The 23311-nt window shown below is 41.2% G+C and overlaps 1 protein-coding gene and 1 long non-coding RNA gene across 6 annotated transcripts in view; one reads left to right on the forward strand and one right to left on the reverse strand.

The window, feature by feature from the left end:
* The window catches only part of LOC115102270 (solute carrier family 35 member E2A-like), a 23678-nt gene continuing 367 nt past the window's right edge, over positions 1 to 23311 (reverse strand). Inside the window, exons 2-8 of the mRNA XM_029622041.2 lie at positions 23070 to 23205; positions 22561 to 22688; positions 16424 to 16544; positions 16143 to 16196; positions 15829 to 15901; positions 5651 to 5796; positions 1 to 5346 (exon numbers count right to left, since the gene is read on the reverse strand). Of these exons, the coding sequence (XP_029477901.1) occupies positions 5109 to 5346; positions 5651 to 5796; positions 15829 to 15901; positions 16143 to 16196; positions 16424 to 16544; positions 22561 to 22688; positions 23070 to 23205 (896 nt within the window). The 3' untranslated portion in view covers positions 1 to 5108. The remainder of the gene's footprint in view (positions 5347 to 5650; positions 5797 to 15828; positions 15902 to 16142; positions 16197 to 16423; positions 16545 to 22560; positions 22689 to 23069; positions 23206 to 23311) is intronic.
* The window catches only part of LOC115102271 (uncharacterized), a 22967-nt gene continuing 5409 nt past the window's right edge, over positions 5754 to 23311 (forward strand). Inside the window, exons 1-3 of one of the 5 annotated variants that reach the window (XR_010460158.1) lie at positions 11994 to 12272; positions 16491 to 16558; positions 22583 to 22704. This is a non-coding gene — a long non-coding RNA (uncharacterized LOC115102271). Of the gene's footprint in view, positions 5844 to 11993; positions 12273 to 16490; positions 16559 to 22577; positions 22705 to 23311 lie in introns of those variants that run through there. The other 4 variants (XR_010460157.1, XR_003859429.2, XR_010460156.1 and 1 more) reach the window with 4 other exon arrangements.

Raw genomic sequence — 23311 nt, forward strand, 5'->3', positions numbered from 1 at the left:
TGCGGAAGAAAAATATATTTTATTAATCATGTGCATAACATTATCGATTATTAAAAATCATTACATCTCAGATAAAATTCACATGAACAGCTCCCCAAAATATACAATTAGCATCCTCACTGACAATTTTAATGAACATTTCCCCTTTTCACAATACATTTTTTGTTATATTAGCAGGTCTATTTTGATATATTTCCATCCCTTAACAGGAATTGAAATTAAGGGTTGCCCTATTGCCTGGGGCAAGTGAATTGAGTAGTCGTGCAAGCCTGCCCTGAGGTTGCCCCATTGAGTAGGTGATTATTATTTTTTTGATTGCTACCCTATGTTTAGGTGCAAGGCAGACAATATATGGTATTTCTGCAAGTAAATAGCTCATTTACATTTCCGGCAAATTATCATAACCTTCAGGCAGCCAAAACTCCTGTCTTGCCCGATGGTTAAGTGCCTTTCAGACTTTAATGTCAATCTCTAAGTACTCCTTCCTACACAATACTTTTCCCTTTCATCCTTATGACTCACAGATTTTGAGAGGTATAATATTATGAATTGTGACATATTGCTATTAAATTTGAAAAGTGGTGATAAATCAGTGTAAAACTATGTCTGGTTCATATGACAACCAACACAATCATTTTGCGGAATGCATCAACATGAAATCTTAGTCCACAGGTTTCTTTTAAAAAACGACAGAGGCCTCTCTTTTATGAGTGATACAGTACTTAGAAAATACAAACAAAAAACGAGGTTCTGAGCAAATTCTCAGAGAATGAGATGAAAAAGGTCACCTGGTGAGAATTTCACTTAACAGTAGAAATTATGTAGCCTTCGATATACCCCATCGGTTAAACATTTTGAAGTCTACAGTAAATATCTTAATTACAGTAATCATATCAACACTGGACCATCAGTGAAAATCACATTTTGGCAAGAACATGAATTCAGAGAAACAGCCCTAAAGGAACAATTCATGTGCAAGTAAAGTGGCACTTGTAAAATAATTAAGTAAACAAAATCAGTCAACAGGAGTCAGAAAGAACTTTCAACTTGTAGCTATAAACATTGATTGATTACAATAGTCAGGGAACATAAGATTACATTCTAGTCAAATTCACATAAATGATCTGTCCAAACTTGAGACATCCACATATTGGGAACTTTCCTTTGCAGAATGTGTTGTTAGTCTGAGAAAAGCACCACACTATAACAAAACCAAGGAAATGCCAGTGCCATTCACTCAAGCAAACAGACACATTTCCTTTTTATGTCAGCTTCCCCTTACAAAATGTAGTCAGTTCTGTAGTTTCGCTTTATCCTATCCAACAGACCACACTTTCACTATAGACAAAGGACAAAAATGAGATCCAGTTTCACTAAACCTAAGCTCAATAGAGAGGTTGAATAAGATTAGGTTGGATTTCAAGCCTTGCACCTAGCTCTTTCAACCCACAGGACTGCCATGTTCTAATCAAGTTGGCAACTCCATCTATCCAGGATACTCTGGGGTGTAAATCAAACTCATCAAACTCCAGGGAGGTATTCATTATGCCGATTTTGTTGATTTTTGGGGGATTTTTTTCAAATGGAAGCAAACAGAACGGAGGGACCTACCTAAATTTGTCCAATAGAAAATGTTGTTTTGCTTCCGATTAGTTCTTAAACTGTTTCTGGAATTAATATGCCCATCCTTGGGGGCCGATGTACTGCTGGTTTTGGTTTCTCCCTGGTGCTTAATTGCTAAAATAGCGAGGAAAGTCACACCTGGGTATGCCGGTATTATTCAGTTACAAGGCAAGGACGAGAACCAGGATAGAATGCAGGAGATGTACACCCACTGTCTGCTCGCTTATTCTCTGTCTACAGGCAGGCAGTGGAGTAAACCAGTACTTGTAGATTCCTCAACAAAATCGATATAATTGAGCTTGTTTAATGCAAATATGAGATTATATCACCCAAATGGTAATATATAGAAATTACAGAGGAAATGGTTAAAATGGTTGAGACCTTGGGCGTTTCACAACCCGAATGACTAAAATTAAATGCGCTGTTAAAAAAGAATACAAAGACAAAGGAATGTACTCAAGACAAATAACAGTTTCATGTACAGTACTTGAATTACAGCACTTTAAATAAAGTACACCAAGTCATTGGCACTTTACAGTGAAGTCCCTTTTAAACCAAATATTCAACTGACTCATAGTGAATAACAGGATTCAATGTGGCACATAAAGTAAGACATGGGTGTGGAAGGCTACACAATGCCACAACATACCAAATCAATCTATCTATAAATAAACTGAAGGAACCTTTCAGGTTTTCGTGCAAGAAAAAGAACAAACAATATTATCAGAGAAATAGGTGAATTTATAAGAACTGCAGATGATATGATCTCTGTAGACTGCGCTCAAGGCTTTCAAATATTTCACATTGCTGTGAGAAGTTCAGTGTCAAAAGTGAGCTTTGGGAAAACAAATAAACATTACTCTCCCTACCTCTTCTCCCCTGAGGGTAAGACACACCTTTGTAGTCAGGCTAATGCCTCAAATATTTGCTTTTCACTTGTGACTAGTTGGTAAACAGCTGAGCTAATGCCCTATTGGAATTAATAAATGCCTTAACTGTTCTACATTATGATGGACGGTGGCTAATGAAATCGGGAGAATAAAGCCGTTTTGTCAACGAGAATATGTGCCTATAACCAATTTTTTTAAAGACCAATGGAAAAAAATAAAATCCTAAAAGGCAAGTTTGCAGAAAAAATAGACTTGTATTGAACCACTTCCACCAATGCACATTTAGAGAAATCCTGAGTTTTCACATTATTTGAAAACAGGCGAAGGAATGAAACAACAAAAGGAATTGACAGTGTAACAGTGAAGTGAAGTCTGAAGATCTGGCCGAGTGCTTGACCAGGGGCCTCATTTATCAACTACACATACATTTCTTACTCAATTCTGGCATACTTGGGAGATTCTAGGATTTACGTCAGGGCCGGATTACCAAACGGTCAAACAGGGCACATGCCCAGGGGCCCCTAACCTTTTTTGGGTTGTGGGTCCCCTGGAGGTCAGGGGCTTCCAGATAGCATATGCATATGATAGAACAAATATGTACAATTGCAGGAAATATGCTTTAAACTGCAACATTTTCTCTCAGCCTCATGGAGAAAATGTGAGCATGAGATGAGCTATAGAAAAGCACATTTATCACTGACCCATGTCAAATAGTGTAGAATTGCAGGAAATTAGCTTTAAAACTTGTTTAGCATTATTAAACAGAATTATTATTATGTAAAAATTCTGGGGGCCCAAATGCGGTAGTCCGGCCCTGATTTGCCTGTGCAACAAATTATTGCGATTTATCAAACTGTGGCACGGAACATAATCATGTTTTCATTGATACACTATAATTTGTGAGTTCGTGAACAACCCTGCCTGTAAAACTTATTGATTCACTTATGGTAACAACAACGCCTTCATTTGCTGTTTGATTTGGTGATGTTGGAACTGGGCCATGATAGTTGCAAAAGAAAGCTCAATGGCAAATGTGATCATATTTCTGTAGAGGTGTGGGCAGAATGTTTCTTTACAAAAAATGCATACCGCCTATAGCGAGTGCCAAACACTAGTCGCACATTCTGCAAGATTTATTGTCTATTGAACTATTTAAAATTAAATGCTTCCTACAGCCCACACTTCCATGAAAAATACAAATTGTTGTTCAATATTTTGTTTATAAATACGTGATTGTGTTTCTATCTCCTGCCTTGGTATATGCTCGGAGATTAAGGGTGTGGTCATAAATTCAATCTAGAGTGTCAGAGGGGGCGCTCAGAGGGCGATCGTAAATTCAGAGAGTTGTCAGATTGTCCGTTCGTAAATTCTTAAATGTTTCGCTCTCAAGAGTGCACACTGGACGTTCTGGCCAAGCAGTAGGGTTGATCCGAGCTTTCTGACCACACAATGGCAGTCAAGCACCCAAGCTAACTGGCTAATTTTGGCTAGCTTGCTAACTATTTCCAGACACAAATGAGAGAACACCTCACTCTAACCATTTTACTGGTCCTAAGCAGAGCTTGTTAGGCTGTTTTCTTGTTATCCAGAGGGTTGGAAACTGTAACTGTGCTGCTGGCAACAATTTAATTACGTTTTTTTGCCGACGTTTACTGACACCGGCCCTATTCAACGGGTGTTCAGCGTTTGTAAATTCATCAGTTATTCTGCGCTCTGGCACACTCAGACGAGAAAGAAATAAGAATATTTGCTTGCAATATAGTTGATCAACCATTAGAAGTAGTGTGTACGCTTGGCCTGAGATTTGCGTGGAGATATTCACACTTTCCCGTCAACTTCAAAATGGATAAACACCAAACTTTGAGGCCTAACTGACGCAGGAAAGTTTAGTCTTTTTTTGTGCGCATGCAACTTTGATAAATGAGGCCCCAGGGCTGGGAAAACTACGGCCTGGCCGGATCTGGCCCATGAGCCCATTCAATCCGACCCACAGGAGGTAAAAATAAACAAATTAAAATAAGTTGTTTTTTGGGGAGGTGGGAAATTGTTTTGGGTAAAAATAAAAAATAAAACACTCCAGGCCACACATGAACGTCTAAAACTAGATAGAAATATAAATGGACCTATATATTTAAAAAATAACTGGAATGTTTCTGGCACAAAAATGGATTTTGACAAACATATCAGTCAAAAATAAATCTGTGTGGCCCCCGTTCAATTTAGAAATCCGGATGTGGCCCTCAAGCCAAAAAGTTTGCTCACACCTGCTGCACCAGTCCACTGTCAAACAGTGGTCCGTGGTCAGACCACACACTAAGACAAGTTCACATAGGTATCAGAGAATGCATCAAAGTGAGGCCGAATGAAACCTCAAGAGAAACCAGCCTCTCAAATGGACCATTCCTACTGAACGAAAACTCACTTGAGTGACAGATCCTTCTACTGTGCTATGATGACCATTGACTTCCCTCATTTGTAATAATGCTGGCGCGAGTCAAAACATGGTCTAGTCAAATCATCTGCGTATCAGGTTCTACATGATCAAAGTTAGAGAGAAGAGACCTCTGGTCTCTCCCCCTTGGTCTCCTGGGGAGTCTATCGGTCCGATGCTTTGAGCTTGTGATCCTGCAGTAGTGGTTTGTAGTTGTGGCCCTGAGCCTGGGCGTGGGCCAGGGCCTTTAAGGTGTGTCTCTGAAACTGCTTGGCCTTGTTGTACAGCAGCACGCCCACAAACACCAGGGCCGTGCCGGCAGCGCTGAGCACCGTGATGTGGTTACTGAACAAGATGATGCTCAGCCAGACAGACAGGGCGTGCTTCACTGTGCTGGCTACACTGTGGAGGCAAGGGGAGGGTGTTAGACACTGCTGCAGGCCGCACTAAATATTTATTGAATGTGGCTTCTGTCTGACAGACTGTCTGCCTGTCTAAATGCAATTGACTGTCAAGGATAATAGTGCCACCTGAAAGGGCAATAGTCCCACCTGAAAGTGAGTGGGTGGGGGGGGACATCTCAATAAATTCACGTGGCTCTCTATCCTTATCTACTTTCCTTCATCTGTACGGAGGTAAAATAACTGATGGGAATGATGGCTAACTGTATTGAGATGCCCCCTGCCTGTGTGTGTCAGACTCTTACCTAAAGGTGACGGGAGAGATGCGTCCCATGAGGGCGTAGGCGGTGACACTCTGCAGGTGGAACAGGGCCCCATCAAACAGCAGCAGCAGAACGATGTCTGGACTCCAGCTGAACGAACGCCCACTCTTCCCAATCACTGAAATGTCCTGGAAACACAAAGGAGCTGTTGGCACTCCCCCAAACCAAATATCAGGTAAGTTGCTAACTTACCATTTTCATTCCAACTTAAAAAGGCTGACACACTCAGTGCAATTATCATTTCATTGCTTGTTTTTAAAGCAACAATTTGTCAACATAATACCAGTGTTTTGGCGATCATTATGATAGTAATAGTATTTTATAATTTGCATCTGCCATCAGTAGCTTTGGCTGCACAACACAATACTACACTGAACAAAAATATAAACGCAACTTGTAAAGTGTTGGTCAAAAGTTTCATGAGCTGAAATAAAAGATCACAGCCATATGCACAAAAAACGTATTTCTCTAAAATGTTGTGCACAAATTCATTTACATCCCTGTTAATGAGCATTTCTCATTTGCCAAGATAATCCATCCATCTGACAGGTGTGGCATATAAAAAAGCTGATTAAACAGTATGATCATTAGGTGCACCTTGTGCTGGGTACTAGAAAAGGCCACTTTAAAATGTGCAGTTTTGTCACAAAACAATGCCACAGATGTCTCAAGTTGAGGGAGCTTGCAATTGGCATGCTGACTGTAGGAATGTCCAACAGAGCGGTTACCAGATAATTGAATGTTCAACGTCCAATGTTCAATGGGCCAACGCCATTTTTGAACATTTGGCTGTAAGCCCAACCAGCTCACAACTGCAGACTACGTGTAACCACGTCAGCCCAGGACCTCAGCCACCTTCTTCACCTGTGGGATTGTCTGAGACCAGCCACCCGGACAGCTGATGAAACTGTGGATTTGCACAATTAAAGTATTTCTGCACAAACTGTCAGAAACTGTCTCAGGGAAGCGTGCTCATTGTCCTCACCAGGTTCTTGACTTACCTGCAGTTTGGCTTGGTTACCGACTTCAATGGGCAAATGCTCACCTTCGATCAATCAATAATATGTATTTATAAAGCCCTTTTTACATCAGCCGATGTCACAAAGTGCTATACAGAAACCCAGCCAAAAGCCCCCAACAGCAAGCAATGCAGATGGCCACTGGAGTAGTGTGCTCTTCACGGATGAATCCCGGTTTCAACTGTACCGGGCAGATGGCAGACAGCGTGTATGGCGTTGTGTGGGAGAGCGGTTTGCTGATGTCAACGTTGTGAACAGAGTACCCCATGGTGAAGGTGGGGTTATTGTATGGACATGCATAAGCTAAGGACAACAAACACAATTACATTTTATCTATGGCAATTTGAATGCACAAAGATACCGTGACGAGATCCTGAGGCCCATTGTCGTGCCATTCATCCACTGCCATCACCTCATGTTTCAGCATGATAATGCACAGCCCCATGTCACAAGGATCTGTACACAATTCCTGGAAGCTGAAAAATGTCCCAGTTCTTCCATGGCGGCCTGCATGTTCACCAGACATGTCACCTATTGAGTATGTTTGGTATGCTTTGGATTGATGTGTACGAATGCGTGTTCCAGTTCCCGCCAATATCCAGCAACTTCTCACAGCTATTAAAGAGGAATGGAACAACATTCAACAAGCCACAATCAACAGGCTGATCAACTCTATGCAAATGAAATGTGTCGCGCTGCATGAGGCAAATGGTGGCTACACCAGAAAACCGACTGGTTTTCTGATCCACGCCCTTACTTTTTTTTTTAAGGCATCTGTGACCAACAGATGCATATCTTTATTCCCAGTCATGTGAATCCATAGATTAGGGACTAATGAATTTATTTAAATTGACTGATTTCCTGATATGAATTGTAACTCAGTAAAATCGTTGAAATTGTTGTATGTTGCGTTTATATTTTTGTTCAGTGTATATTCAAAACAAATGGAGACCGGTATACACTATGCTACACAATATACTCTAGGGTAGAGAGCTGCATTGTGGGCCCTGCACAGTCGTTTTTCCATGGACATGAACTTCCTAAACATAATAGGCTATCATTTAGGCTCCAGCATTGACTGGAAAATAAATATTGATAACACATGTCTGCCTGCAAATTGTCCCGCCTCTATCAAATTTATGCCAGATTATTTCAAAACGTTTGTCTTTGTTTTGTAGGCTATTCATTATCTATTGTATTAAACGGAATAGTCAAAATCTAATAACCTACTTTTTGCTGATTTATGTTCAGTATTCTACCTGATCTTTTGTTGGGCGCGCGAGATCAAGTGTTCCTATATGTGTGTTCTCAATTACCAGAAAAAAATACTCTTATTCTGTGCATTTGTGTTCTTTTCACTGTCTGGGTAGCTTAATACATAATTCACAGCATGATTATTACCTTGACCATGCTTAAAGAGATATTCAATTGTGTTATTGTTACCCATCTACCAATCACTGTTCTTCTTTGAAGCTTTTGAAAAGCTCCCTGGTCTTTGTAGTTTAACCTATGCTTGAAATGTATTGTGGACAGAGGAAGGGTTAGTCATTTAAAAATCATGTCAAACCCTAAGAGTGAGTCCATGTAACTTTTTACTCCTGAACTAATTTTGGCTTGCTTAAACAATGGGGCTGAATTCTTATGCAACTAATATATTTTAGTTATGCATTTTTGTATTCATGTTTTGTTTTTAAGCAATTTTTTATGCCACTTTGACAGAGTATTGTGAATATTGTTGACTAAAAATGACAATTAAATTTTAATACTACTTTGTAACACAAAATGTGAAAAAAAACAAGGTCTGAATAGTTTTGCAAGGCACAATGATTTTTTATGAATTTATTTGCAAATTATGGTGGAAAATAAGTATTTGGTCAATAACAAAAGTTTATCTCAATACTTTGTTATATACCCTTTATTGGCAATGACAGAGGTCAAATGTTTTCTGTAAGTCTTCACAAGGTTTTCCACACACTGTTGCTGGTTTTTTGGCCCATTCCTCCATGCAGATCTCCTCTAGAGCAGTGATGTTTTGGGGCTGTTGCTGGGCAACACAGACTTTCAACTCCCTCTAAAGATTTTCTATGGGGTTGAGATCTGGAGACTGGCTAGGCCACTCCAGGACCTTGAAATGCTTCTTACGAAGCCACTCCTTCGTTGCCCGGGCGGTGTGTTTGGGATCATTGTCATGCTGAAAGACCCAGCCACGTTTCATCTTCAATGCCCTGGCTGATGGAAGGAGGTTTGCACTCAAAATCTCACGATACATGGCCCCATTCATCCTTTCCTTTACACGGATCAGTCGTCCTGGTCCCTTTGCAGAAAAACAGCCCCAAAGCATCATGTTTCCACCCCCATGCTTCACAGTAGGTATGGTGTTCTTTGGATGCAACTCAGCATTCTTTGTCCTCCAAACACGACGAGTTGAGTTTTTACCATAAAGTTATATTTTGGTTTCATCTGACCATATGACATTCTCCCAATCTGCTTCTGGATCATCCAAATGCTCTCTAGCAAACTTCAGACGGGTTTGGACATGTACTGGCTTAAGCAGGGGGACACGTCTGGCACTGCAGGATTTGAGTCCCTGGCGGCGTAGTGTGTTACTGATGGTAGGCTTTGTTACTTTGGGCCCAGCTCTCTGCAGGTCATTCACTAGGTCCCCCCGTGTGGTTCTGGGATTTTTGCTCACCGTTTTTTTCCTTGTGATCATTTTGACCCCACGGGTGAGATCTTGTGTGGAAGCCCCAGATCGAGGGAGATTATCAGTGGTCTTGTATGTCTTCCATTTCCTAATAATTGCTCCCACAGTTGATTTCTTCAAACCAAGCTGCTTACCTATTGCAGATGCAGTCTTCCCAGCCTGGTGCAGTGACCAATAATGTGACCCAAACAAGGGCACTGCGTTCATCCACCTCTGGCCTGCTCGCCTCCCTACCACTGAGGAAGTACAGTTCCCGCTCAGCCCAGTCAAAACTGTTCGCTGCTCTGGCCCCCCAATGGTGGAACAAACTCCCTCACGACGCCAGGACAGCGGAGTCAATCACCACCTTCCGGAGACACCTGAAACCCCACCTCTTTAAGGAATACCTAGGATAGGATAAAGTAATCCTTCTCCCCCCCCTTAAAAGACCTAGATGCACTATTGTAAAGTGGCTGTTCCACTGGATGTCATAAGGTGAAAGCACCAATTTGTAAGTCGCTCTGGATAAGAGCGTCTGCTAAATGACTTAAATGTAACTTAAATGTAATTGTTATTATTAATAATTGTTATATAATTGTTATATAATTCTGAATTATGATTTACTATATTTGCTTGGTTTTTATTATAAAGTAGGCCTGTCATTGGCCATTAAGATATCATTGCCCATTTAACCCCTAAAGTCGATGTCCATACTCCCCCCCCAAAAACAAATTAGCATAATAATTAGCATAATAACAACAAATAAAAAAATAACCCCAAATATCTTTCAGTAGAGATGTTTTTTTTTTTTGCACTTCAGAATCTGCTGTGAAAGGTAACAGAGCTAGATGAGACTTCCCAAAAATCGGCCTTCTCACAAAATCGTCTGTAGCATCCGATCGGTTTGGCCTACAAACTATTATGACCCCTCTATGGGAAATCTAAAGTGGGTACAGCCGATCTAACTTCCGTCTCTAGTGTCTCGCGTCTCACGAATATGTCACTTGTATTGCTCTAGGATGCCCACAGGCCTCACAATACTCATCTGAAGGTACCCCAGCACCAGTTGAAAAATAAATGAATGGAAGTATACATGTACACTCTTTCGTGCCAAAAATAAGGGGTTAAATATATATATATATATTTTTTAAACGTATCCTGATCTTCTTTACATCTCTCAGATATAGGACAGACACGTCAGAACAAACTTTCTTTAGATTGTTGGGGGGGGGGGGGGGTCTATCTGTTATTCAAAGAGTTTGTATGGGCTAATAGCAGTAAAGCCAAAATGTATTTATCCTCAAATCACCTTTTCAAATCACCTTTTCAAAAGAAGAACATTTGTGAGACACAGAAAAAATGAAAAGATGCTGGAGGAGTGCTTGACGCCATCTGTCAAGCATGGTGGAGGCAATGTGATTATCTGGGGTGCTTTGGTGGTGGTAAAGTGGGAGATTCGTACAGGATAAAAGGAATCTTGAAGGAAGGCTATCACTCCATTTTGCAACACCATTCCATACCCTGTGGACGGCGGTTAATTGGAGCCAATTCCCTCCTACAACAGGACAATGACCCAAAGCACAGATCCAAACTATGCAAGAACTATTTAGGGAAGAAGCAGTCAGCTGGTATTCTGTCTATAATGGAGTGGCCAGCACAGTCACCGGATCTCAACCCTATTGAGCAGCTTGAGCGTATGGTACGTAAGAAGTGCCATCAAGCCAATCCAACTTGTGGGAAGTGCTTCAGGAAGCATGGGGTGAAATCTCTTCAGATTACCTCAACAAATCGACAACTAGAATGCCAAAGGTCTGCAAGGCTGTAATTGCTGCAAATTGAGGTTTATTTGACGAAAGCAAAGTTTGAAGGACACAATTATTAGTTAAATTAAAAAAAGAATTATTTATAACCTTGTCAACATCTTGCCTATATTCCTATTCATTTTGCAACTCATGTCATGTGTGTTTTAATGATAAACATGGTAATTTTTAAGTGACCACATACTTTTGAACGGTAGTATATCATTTGAATTATAAGAAAGGAAGACGTTCCTAATCAAACACTATTGCTTTGTGTGTGTATGCGTGTTTGGACAATGTTTCACAATGGGAGCCAAAAGCAGTAAGGGAGAACCTTGTCTGCCCGTTCCGTTGATTGGACCGGTGAAGGTACTGGCAGATAAATGGGGCAGGGACATTCTGGTACAGGTACCGCTCTGGCACAAAGTAGCATATTTTCCCTTAAAAAGGCACATTGAGTGAAGTTTTATTAGCAGAATGTAGAAAGAAGTTAGAGAAGTTTGAGGAAACCAAGAAAGGCAAGAAATGTCAAATAGATTGGGGCAAGTTTAGAAAGTGGGAGAGGGAAGCCGAAAGACAGGAAAGTTAAAGGAATATTGGTGATACCCCTGTATCCACTGCACCAGCCCTGGTTGTCCGACAGCAGCTCGCTAAGCTGTCACCCCAGCCGCAGCTCTACCCCCAACAAGACCTGATACAATTGCGGGACCAGCAAACCGCTAGGAGGTGCCCCATGAGCAGTGGAAATCCGTTCCGTACACATAGACTCTGGCTTGGACGATGGACAGAGGGGAAGAGGAAGGGGTAGAGGAAAGGGGGGGGGGGCCAGTGCTGACGGACAGGCTGGACGACAACCACTACTGGGTAGGAACTTCGCTTGTTACAACAGGAAAGGAGGTACATTTCGCCAGAACATGTTGAAACGAATCTAACTAACAGGGGGCAGCGGGGGAATGTTGGAAAACCGGACCTCCACCGAAAACAACCCTTTACAACCCACATATGGACTGACACAAGGTAGAGACAACTGACACCCTTGGACAGCATTTCAAGATTTTCTTAAACCCCCCGTGAGGAGCCGATGGTTTGTTTTTTCGTCAATGGTGAGTTAATCAATTTTCTAGTAGATACTGGCGCGCTGCAATGTCCGTCATAAACTCTAAATCTATGTCCGAACCTCCCATGCCAAATGAATCAGTCAGCACTGTGGGAGCCTCAGGAGTGACTATGAAAGAGTTGCTCACGATGCCCCTACCTGTTAAAGTTGATAACACATACATCAATTAATTTACTCTGCATGTTGTCCTGTAAATTTGTCAGGAAGAGACCTTTCTGTAAATTGGGGATTAATATTCTTTGCAAAGGAAAAGGCCTCAGTGTTGTACAGCCTCGTGAGACATGTCATCTCATGATGCTGTTCGACACGGTCTCAACATGTGATTGGTACTATGCATGGGACATACAGGATATTGAGCGGTCACATTATGACTCTATTGGCAAATTTTTCTCAACTGCTGGCAGCTGTTGGAAACAGAAAGGCAGTTATGTCACAGACTGGCTTACATTGCACTGCAAATTTCTCACCATTGACAAGAGATTTATATTATGAACAGAATTGGCTGACAGGGACCATACCCAAAGACAGCCTACTGTGCACGAACATGTATAGTGGGCCCCAATTTTGCACTCTGAGTGTTAAATTGATATATTAACTATATGCCAACTACCCAACGTTCATTATTTATGTCATTCTTAGCTTAGATAAATGGTATAGTCATTGTGCGTTCTCAATGAACATTGTAAAATCGGGTGCTTCGTAAATTCGCTCTGGCTATCTGCTCCGAGCGCAGATTAACTGTTGAATTCACTAATGCTCAACACCCGTTGAACATGGCCGGTATGTAAATTGTATTCGAACACAGCTTGGGTATGTGAGTATGTTGATCAAATTTGTACGTATGCTTTGACGGGAGGTTTGAAACATTTTTTCATTGGAATGAAATAGTAAAGGAAGTTGAGTAGAATCCAATTCCGCTCTCTTGGCAGCCGTGTGTGCGGTTAATACAGTCACAGTGAAAGTCACCCTGTTTAAGGTGTGGGGCCGTTGGTCATTGGAAAAGTGAGTAGAGGCAATAGAGTTGAAATTGGCTAAATGTACGACAGGAAAAGTATTATATTTAGTGGGGAAACGGACAGAATCAAAAGCAATAAGACTACTACCCATAGGACCAGTAACAATACCCGAATAATGTTACATGGCGACAGAATTGGAGCTGGTATTGGGGTTGGATAATCCTTGCGAGATTCAAAGACAGTGTATACTAATAGGTAACATATTAAAATTGTTAGTATATATGGGCGAGAGCAGGAATGATGTTTACAAATAGTCCAACTTTGTATCACGCCGCAACGAAGCAATCGCTAAAACTGTGTTTTGAGGGTTTTGTGTTGTGTATATAGTTCATTTGTACAGTATATAGTTCATTTGTTATTGGTGTAAAAAGACGAAGAAACTTGCCAGACATCATATTCAAAATAAAGAAAAACCCTGGAATGAGTAGGTGTGTCCAAACTTTAACTGGTACTGTAGTCATAAATCTAAGATTTATGAGACACTTGGGCGCGACGGCAGTATGTGACGACCTGTGTTTGCGATCGGCAGTAGGAACAGAGGATGGTGGAGATATTAGCTCTCTTGATCTACACAGAAGAGCTAAATTTATTTTTAAAACGATTTTCCCAGGGCCTGTTTCTGCACATCTGCTAACTGTCACAAAGATTAAAGAATGTACTTTCTATAAGAGGAGAGTGACAACTCAGATCGTTGGGCATTCAACTCTGAACTATTCTTAGTTATGGTTGATTGCTTCAGTTTTTGCAAATCTTATAATACATTTGTTGTTTGTAAGAATCTGCAGTCTCTCTTCCTATAGAATTTCTACCACAAGCTACACCTAACAATGCTTGAAACACTGGTTGCAACTGTATTTGTAAAAACAATGCCACTTGTGCAATTGAAGAAGTTTAGAAATAAATGCAGTAGCAATGGAAAACTGGGATCCCCTCTTGACTTAACAATGGCCAAAACTGTCTTCAAAAGTGTTTTCCCACGATTGCATTAAGAATTGTTGTGCATTGACCGCTTGTCAAAATACACGTTTTCCTCCGCCTTGAGGAGTATTTCTCTCACATAGAACACACAGGCTGACCAGGTAAATAGGTCAACTATTCTACTATGGAGTTGTCTGATTTAGTTTTAATAACAATAGGCTACATGGGAAAAATAGTAGCACTGGAAAGTTGCATTCTGAGTGATGAAGTATAGGCTTTGAATTGCTTTGCCAGCAGCTACACACCACTATTGAGTTGAGCGTCGCGCAGTGATGCGCATTATAGACTAATTCCTCTTCTGAACATCGGAGTGTCAGCAACAATCATGCATATCAGTTCAGAGGACACAGCGTAACAGAAAAAATAAAATATTTGAGAATACATTTGGGAATATATTTCGTAGAACAGACTAGCTTCTATATTAGGCCATTTACAAATGTAATATACTCAACAGTACATTGGTATAGTGCCTTCAGAAAGTATTCATACCCCTTATTCCACATTTTGTTGTGTTACAGCCTGAAATCGAAATGAATTAAATATATTTTTTCCTCACCCATCTACACACAGTACCCATAATGACAAAGTGAAAACATGTTTTTACACATTTTAGCAGATTTATTGAAAATTAAATATCTAATTTACTTAAGTATTCACACCCCTGAGTCAATACATGTTAGAGTCACCTTTGGCAGCGATTACATAAAGTTAATTTCTTTGCCACATGTTTTGCAGTTTTATTTTAGTGCCTTATTTGCAAAAAGGATGCATGTTTTGTAATATTTTTATTCTGTACAAGCTTCCTTTTCACTTTGTCATGTAGGTTAGTATTGTGGAGTAACTACAATGTTGATCTAACCTCAGTGTTCTCCTATCACAGCCATTAAACTTTGTAACTGTTTTAAAGTCACCATTGGTCTCATTGTGAAATTGCTGAGCGGTTTCCTTCCTCTCCGGCAACTGAGTTAGGTGTGTCTTTGTAGTGACAGGGTGTATTTATACACCATCAAAAGTGTAATAACAACTTCACCATGATCAAAGAGATATTCAATGTCTGCTTTTAAATGTTTGTACCCATCTACAAATTAGGTGCCTTTCTTTGCGAGGGATTGTAAAACCTCCCTGGTCTTTGTGGTTGAATCTGTGTTTGAAATTCACTGCTCGACTGAGGGACCTTACAGATAATTGTGTGTGTGGGGTACAGAGATGAGGTAATCATGTTAAACACTTATTGCAACACAGAGTGCATGCATGCAACTTAGTATGTGACGTGTTAAGAACATTTTTACTCCTGAATTTATTTAGGCTTGCCATCACAAAAGGGTTGAATGCTTATTCACTCTAGACATTTCAGCTTTTCATTTTTTATTAATTTGTAAACAATTCTAAAAACAAAATTCCACTGACATTATGGGGTAATTATGTGTAGGCCAGTGACACAACATCTCAATGTAATCCATTTTAAATTCAGGCTGTAACAACCAAATGTGGAAAAAGTCAAGGGATGTGAATACTTTCTGAAGGCACTGTACTGTATATGTGACTGACCATGAGGAAGACCCAGGCAGGTATGAGCATAATGACTGCAGCTGCACTGGTGTAGAACTGCAGATCTGGAGGGCTAAACAGGACACAGGAACAAGTATTTTATTCAGTACAGTTTCACATACTATAATCTACAGTAAACCTCAAATTCCTCAACTCCTCACATTATTTACACATCTGTTAATACACTGATGTATTGTGCTTTTTTATTCCTATGATACAATTAAACAGGTATTATAATCTAGTACAGGATATAAAACTGGCATAACAGGCCTACATTCATTTACTAAAATATGGAGGAACTAAAAACAACTTACCTGAATTTGTAGGTGTCTCCACTTAGTAGCTTCTTTGAAAAAACATTCTGTAAACTGAAAGGGAATATGAAGAGAACAATGAAAACATGTGGTGTTACATTGCCTTAGAAAAGACAAAACTGTGAAATGTGAGAAAAGTTATCAATGCTGGTACTATTGTGTGTGTGTGTGTGTCTCCACCAGTCCATGATGTTGGTGGAGAGGGCTGCACGTGGGTACTATTGTGTTACTGTGTGTGTGTGTGTGTGTGTGTGTGTGTGTGTGTGTGTGTGTGTGTGTACCAGTCCATGATGTTGGTGGAGAGGGCTGCGGAGAAGCCCAGCATGTTGAAACTGATCTCTGTTGCAGTGCAGAGGGCCAGACCAGCCATGACAGGAAAGAGGGACAGGTTCACCCACATACCTACAGTAGTTTACGTACGTACGCACGCACGCACACACACACACACACACACACGTCAGCTATCTGCACAACACTTAAGGACATAGTCATACTTCATTAATAAGTGCATCGATGACGTCGTCCCCACATTAACCGAACATACATATCCCAATCAAAAGCCATGGATTACTGGCAGAATTCACACTGAGCTAAAGGCTAGAGCTGCCGCTTTCAAGGAGTGGGACACTAATCTGGACACTTTTAAGAAGTCCCGTTACGACCTCCGACGAGCCATCAAACAGGCAAAGCATCAGTAACGGACTAAGATCGAATCCTGCAAAGTTGGCTCTTTAAAATCTTTATTTTACCAGGTAAGCTAGTTGAGAACAAGTTCTCATTTACAACTGCAACCTGGCCAAGATAAAGCAAAGCAGTGCGACAGAAACAACAACACAGAGTTACATGGAATAAACTAGTGTACAGTCAATAACACAATAGAAAAAAAGAGTCTATATACAGTGTGTGCAAATGGCATGAGGAGGTATGGCAATAAATAGGCCATAGTAGCAAAGTAATTACAATTTAGCAGATTAACACTGGAGTGATAGATGAGCAGATGATGGTGTGCAAAAGAGCAGAAAAGTAAATAAAAACAATGGGGATGAGGTAGGTAGATTGGGTGGGCTATTTACAGATGAACTATGTATAGCTGTAGCGATCGGTTAGCTGCTCAGATAGCTGATGTTTAAAGTTAGTGAGGGAAATGTAAGTCTCCAGCTCCAGTGATTTTTGCAATTCGTTCCAGTTACTGGCAGCAGAGAACTGTAAGGAAAGGCAGCCAAAGGAAGTGTTGGCTTTGGGGATGACAAGTGAGATATACCTGCTGGAGTGCGTGCTACGGGTGGGTGTTGTTATCGTGACCAGTGAGCTGAGATGAGGCGGAGCTTTACCTAGCATAGACTTGTAGATGACCTGGAGCCAGTGGGTCTGGCGACGAATATGTAGCGAGGACCAGCCGACTAGAGCATACAGGTCGCAGTGGTGGGTGGTATAAGGCGCTTTGATAACAAAACGGATGGCACTGTGAGACTGCATCCAAGTTGCTGAGTAGAGTATTGGAAGCTATTTTGTAGATGACATTGCCGAAGTCGAGGATCGGTAGGATAGTTGATAGTCAGTTTTACTAGGGTACGTTTGGCGGCGTGAGAGAAGGAGGATTTGTTGCGAAATAAAAAGACGATTCTAGATTTGATTTTGGATTGGAGATGTTTGATATGAGTCTGGAAGGAGAGTTTACAGTCTAGCCAGACACCTAGGTATTTGTAGTTGTCCACGTATTCTAGGTCAGAACCGTCTTGAGTAGTGATGCTAGTCTTACACTCGTCGGATGTGGCAGGGATAGCAAACTATCAAGGAATACAAAGGGAAACCCATTTGTACGAGCCAACCAGACGAGCTAAATGGCTCGCCTGGCAATTTTCAAAGATCTTCAGTTTTTTTTGCAATTTCTCGTTTGGAATAGCCTTAAATTTCTCCGAACAAGAATAGACTGACGAGGTTCAGAAGAAAGTTCTTTGTTTCTGGCCATTTTGAGCCTGTAATTGAACCCACAAATGCTGATGCTCCAGATACTCAAATGGTCTAAAGAAGGCCAAATGTATTGCTTCTTTAAATCAGCGCAACAGTTTTCAGCTGTGCTAACATAATTGCAAAAGTTTTTTTTAATGATCAATTAGCCTTCTAAAATTATAAACTTGGATTAGCTAACACAAGGAGCCATTGGAACACAGGAGTGATGGTTGCTGATAATGGGCCTCTGTACGCTGTTGGATTCTGGGTAAACTTTGAACATTACTATACTAGAGACACGATAGATCAGAAGTAATACTATAGTATCTGCGGGGTGATAGAGCATGGTTGTTACATCAGAAGTTAATGGTTATCTGTAGGAGACAGATGGCTTTGGAATGTGCTGGGTGGACGGAAAGAAGTCACAGGAGTGCTATAGGTGATACGGGTGGAGAGCTTTGGATTAGACATCAAGGGGGTTGAGGTCAGGTCACCTTAAGGGAGACAGAACGGTTTATTACTCTATCACTTCATCTTCCTGTCAGACCATAAAACACAAGGATTGGAGAGAAGGAGGAGTGTTTAAATTGGAGTGGTGGAAACGTGATGTCTGAATGCAGCTGTATCGACCCTTTGGGAAGAATTAAACTTGTTAAGCTTTTCTAGTGTCCGTGGAGTTACTTACTCTAAAAATAAGAACCTAACAACGCCTATGTAGATATTCCATTAAAATCATATGTTTTCATCTACAATAGTCATTTACAACATTAACAATGTCTACACTGTATTTCTGATCAATTTGATGTTATTTTAATGGACAACATTTTTTGCTTTTCTTTCAAAGTGACTCCAAACTTTTGAACGGTAGTGTGTGTGTGTGTATATACAGTGGGGAGAACAAGTATTTGATACACTGCTGATTTTGCAGGTTTTCTAACTTACAAAGCATGTAGAGGTCTGTAATATTTGTCATAGGAACACTTCAACTGTGAGAGACGGAATCTAAAACAAAAATACAGAAAATCACATTGCATGATTTTTAAGTAATTAATTTGCATTTCATTGCATGACATAAGTATTTGATACATCAGAAAAGCAGAACTTAATATTGGTACAGAAACCTTTGTTTGCAATTACAGAGATCATACGTTCCTGGAGTTCTTGACCAGGTTTGCACACACTGCAGCAGGGATTTTGGCCCACTCCTCCATACCCTTCAGGTTTCGGGTCTGTCGCTGGGCAATACGGACTTTCAGCTCCCTCCATAGATTTTCTATTGGGTTCAAGTCTGGAGACTGGCTAGGCCACTCCAGGACCTTGAGATGCTTCTTACGGAGCCAATCCTTAGTTGCCCTGGCTGTGTGTTTCGGGTCGTTGTCATGCTGGAAGACCCAGCCACGACCCATCTTCAGTGCTCTTACTGAGGGAAGGAGGTTGTTGGCCAAAATCTCACGATAGATGGCCCCATCCATCCTCCCCTCAATATGGTGCAGTCGTCCTGTCCCCTTTGCAGAAAAGCATCCCGAAAGAATGATGTTTCCACCTCCATGCTTCACGGTTGGGATGGTGTTCTTGGGGTTGTACTCATCCTTCTTCTTCCTCCAAACACGGCGAGTGGACTTTAGACCAAAAAGCTCTATTTTTGTCTCATCAGAACACATGACCTTCTCCCATTCCTCCTCTGGATCATCCAGATGGTCATTGGCAAACTTCAGACGGGCCTGGACATGCGCTGGCTTGAGCAGGGGGACCTTGCGTGCACTGCAGGATGTTAATCCATGACGGCATAGTGTGTTACTAATGGTTTTGTTTGAGACTGTGGTCCCAGCTCTCTTCAGGTCATTGACCAGGTCCTGCCGTGTAGTTCTGGGCTGATCCTTCACCTTCCTCATGATCATTGATGCCCCATGAGGTGAGATCTTGCATGGAGCCCCAGACCGACGGTGATTGACCGTCATCTTGAACTTCTTCCATTTTCTAATAATTGCGCCAACAGTTGTTGCCTTCTCACCAAGCTGCTTGCCTATTGTCCTGTAGCCCATCCCAGCCTTGTGCAGGCCTACAATTTTATCCCTGATGTCCTTACACAGCTATCTGTTCTTGGCCATTGTGGAGAGATTGGAGTCTGTTTGATTGAGTGTGTGGACAGGTGTCTTTTATACAGGTAACGAGTTCAAACAGGTGCAGTTAATACAGATAATGAGTGGAGAACAGGAGGGCTTCTTAAAGAAAAACTAACCGGTCTGTGAGAGCCGGAATTCTTACTGGTTGGTAGGTGATCAAATACTTATGTCATGCAATAAAATGCAAATTAATTACTTAAAAATCATACAATGTGAATTTCTGGATTTTTGTTTTAGATTCTGTCTCTCACAGTTGAAGTGTACCCATGATAAAAATGACAGACCTCTACATGCTTTAAGTAGGAAAACCTGCAAAATCGTCAGAGTATCAAATACTTGTCTCCCCACTGTGTGTGTGTGTGTGTGTGTATATATATATACACACTGTGCCTTCGGAAAGTATTCAGACTCCTTGACCTTTTCCACATTTTTGTTACGTTACAGCCTTATTCTAAAATGTATTAAATTGTTTCTTCCCTTCCTCAATCTACCCACAATAACCCATAATGACAAAGCAAAAACAGTTTTTTGAAAACAATTAGCTAATTTATTTCAAATAAAAACCAGAAAAATACATTTACATAAGTATTCAGATCCTTTACTCAGTACTTTGTTGAAGGACCTTTGGCAGCGATTACAGCCTTGAGTCTTCTTGGGTATGACGCTACAAGCGAGACACACCTGTATTTGGGGAGTTTCTCCCATTCTCTGCAGATCTTCTCAAGCGCCGTCAGGTTGGATGGGGAGCGTTGCTGCACAGCTATTTTCAGGTCTCTCCAGAATTGTTAGATCAGGTTCAAGTCCAGGCTCTGGCTGGGCCACTCAAGGACATTCAGAGACTTGACCCAAAGCCACTCCTGCGTTGTCTTGGCTGTGTTCTTAGGGTCATTGTCCTGTTAGAAGGTGAACCTTTGCCTCAGTCTGAGATCCTGAGCGCTGTGGAGCAGGTTTTCATCAAGGACCGCTCTGTGCGTTGCTCCGTTAATCTTTCCCTCGATCCTGACTAGTCTCCCAGTCCCTGCTGCTGAAAAACATCCCCACAGCATGATGCTGACACCACCATGTTTCACCGTAGGGATGGTGCCAGGTTTCCTACAGATGTAATGCTTGGCATTCAGGCCAAAGAGTTAAATCTTGGTTTCATCATACCAGAGAATCTTGTTTCTCATGGTCTGAGAGTCTTTAGGTGCCTTTTGGCAAACTCCAAGTGGGCTGTCGTGTGCCTTTTACTGAGGAGTGGCTTCTGTCTGGCCACTCTACCATAAAGGCCTGATTGGTGGAGTGCTGCAGAGATGGTTGTCCTTCTGGAAGGTTCTATCTCCACAGAGAAACTCTAGAGCGCTGTCAGAGTGACCATCCGGTTCTTGGTCACCTCCTGACCTAGGCCCTTCTCCCACAATTGCTCAGTTTGGCCGGGCGGCCAGCTCTAGGAAGAGTCTTGGTGGTTCCAAACTTCTTCCATTTAAGAATGATGGAGGCTATTATGTTCTTGGGCACCTTCAATGCTGTATTTTGTGGTACTCTTCCCCGGATCTGTGCTTGAACACAATCCTGTCCCGGAGCTCTACAGACAATTCCTTCGACCTCATGGCTTGGTTTTTGCTCTGACATGCACTGTCAACTGTGGGACCTTATATAGACAGGTGTGTGTTCATGTCCAATCAATTTAAATTTACCACAGGTGGACTCCAATAAAGTTGTAGAAACATATCAAGGATGATCAATGGAAACAGGATGCACCTGAGCTCAATTTCAAGTCTCATAGCAAAGGGTCTGAATACTTATGCAAATAAGGTATGTTTATTATTTTTAATACATTTGCTAACATTTCTAAAAACCTGTTTTCGCTTTGTCATTATGGGGTATTGTGTGTAAATTGATAAGGCTTTTTTTATTTAATCCATTTTATAATAAGGCTGTAATGTAACAAAATGTGGGAAAACTCAAATGCACTGCATCTACATTTACATTTAAGTCATTTAGCAGACGCTCTTATCCAGAGCGACTTACCTCGTACCCCTGAACATCAACTCTGTACTGGTACCTCGTGTATATAGCCAAGTTATCGTTACTCATTGTGTATTTATTCCTTGTGTTATTGTCTTTTTTAATTTCTCTCTCTGCATTGTTGGGAAGGGCCCGTAAGTAAGCATTTCACTGTTAGTCTATACCAATTGTTTTTACGAAACGTGACAAATACAATTTGATACTAGAGAAAGGAATGTTTACAGAATGAAACCCTGACAGAATCCTAAGAACATAATGAAGGGTGCATATAAGGGGATAGTGAAGGGTTTTCTGGATTGGAACTCAGCCAGGCACTTCACTGTGTGTATGTCCTTTACCTGTGTATTCCCCCAAGATCAGCCTTGACATGATGACAGTGAAGATGGGCGCAGAGCTCTTCACCGTCTCGGCAAAGGAAACGGCCACATTCTTCAGGCTCACCAGACCCAGCACCACACTGGTGAACCTACAGAATGGAACAGGTCAGTGGCATTCAGACCAGAAGACAATGATACACTACATCCACTCTGAACCTGAACCTCTGCTACACAAAGTCTGTTTCAATTTTCCAGATTGTCAAACTGTTTACCTGTAATGATAGGAGCTGATATTGAGGTGCAGCATCTCACTTCCCTAAAATATACCCATTTAGTGGCCATTTAAGTTCAACAACCATTTTGGTAGCACTGATACTTCTACTATGGAAACAACACTCAAATGATCACAAAATAAACATTGATCAATTAACATTAGCCATTACGGAAATAAAAGCTAGTTATGTATTAGTCCAACTTAACAAAAGGAAACAAACCAACCAAATAAGAGAGTCATTAGAGTACAGACCCACCTCATGAGCCCCACAAACAGCATGATCATGAGGAAGTTGGGGGGGTACTCAGTCCTGGACTTGTGCTGGTATAGGCAGCAAGGCACATACATCTTCAGAAAGCCTATGATGGTGGTGGAGACCATTTGAACAGCGCCTACAAATCAATTAAAACCAATAAACCATGGTACAACAACATGTAGGAATTGAGTCATCTACCCCTGAGTCCCTTAGTACACTGATTAGAATCAACCAACTATCCT

The sequence above is a fragment of the Oncorhynchus nerka genome, linkage group LG20, assembly GCF_034236695.1.
Source record: "Oncorhynchus nerka isolate Pitt River linkage group LG20, Oner_Uvic_2.0, whole genome shotgun sequence".
NCBI classification, from domain to species: domain Eukaryota; kingdom Metazoa; phylum Chordata; class Actinopteri; order Salmoniformes; family Salmonidae; genus Oncorhynchus; species Oncorhynchus nerka.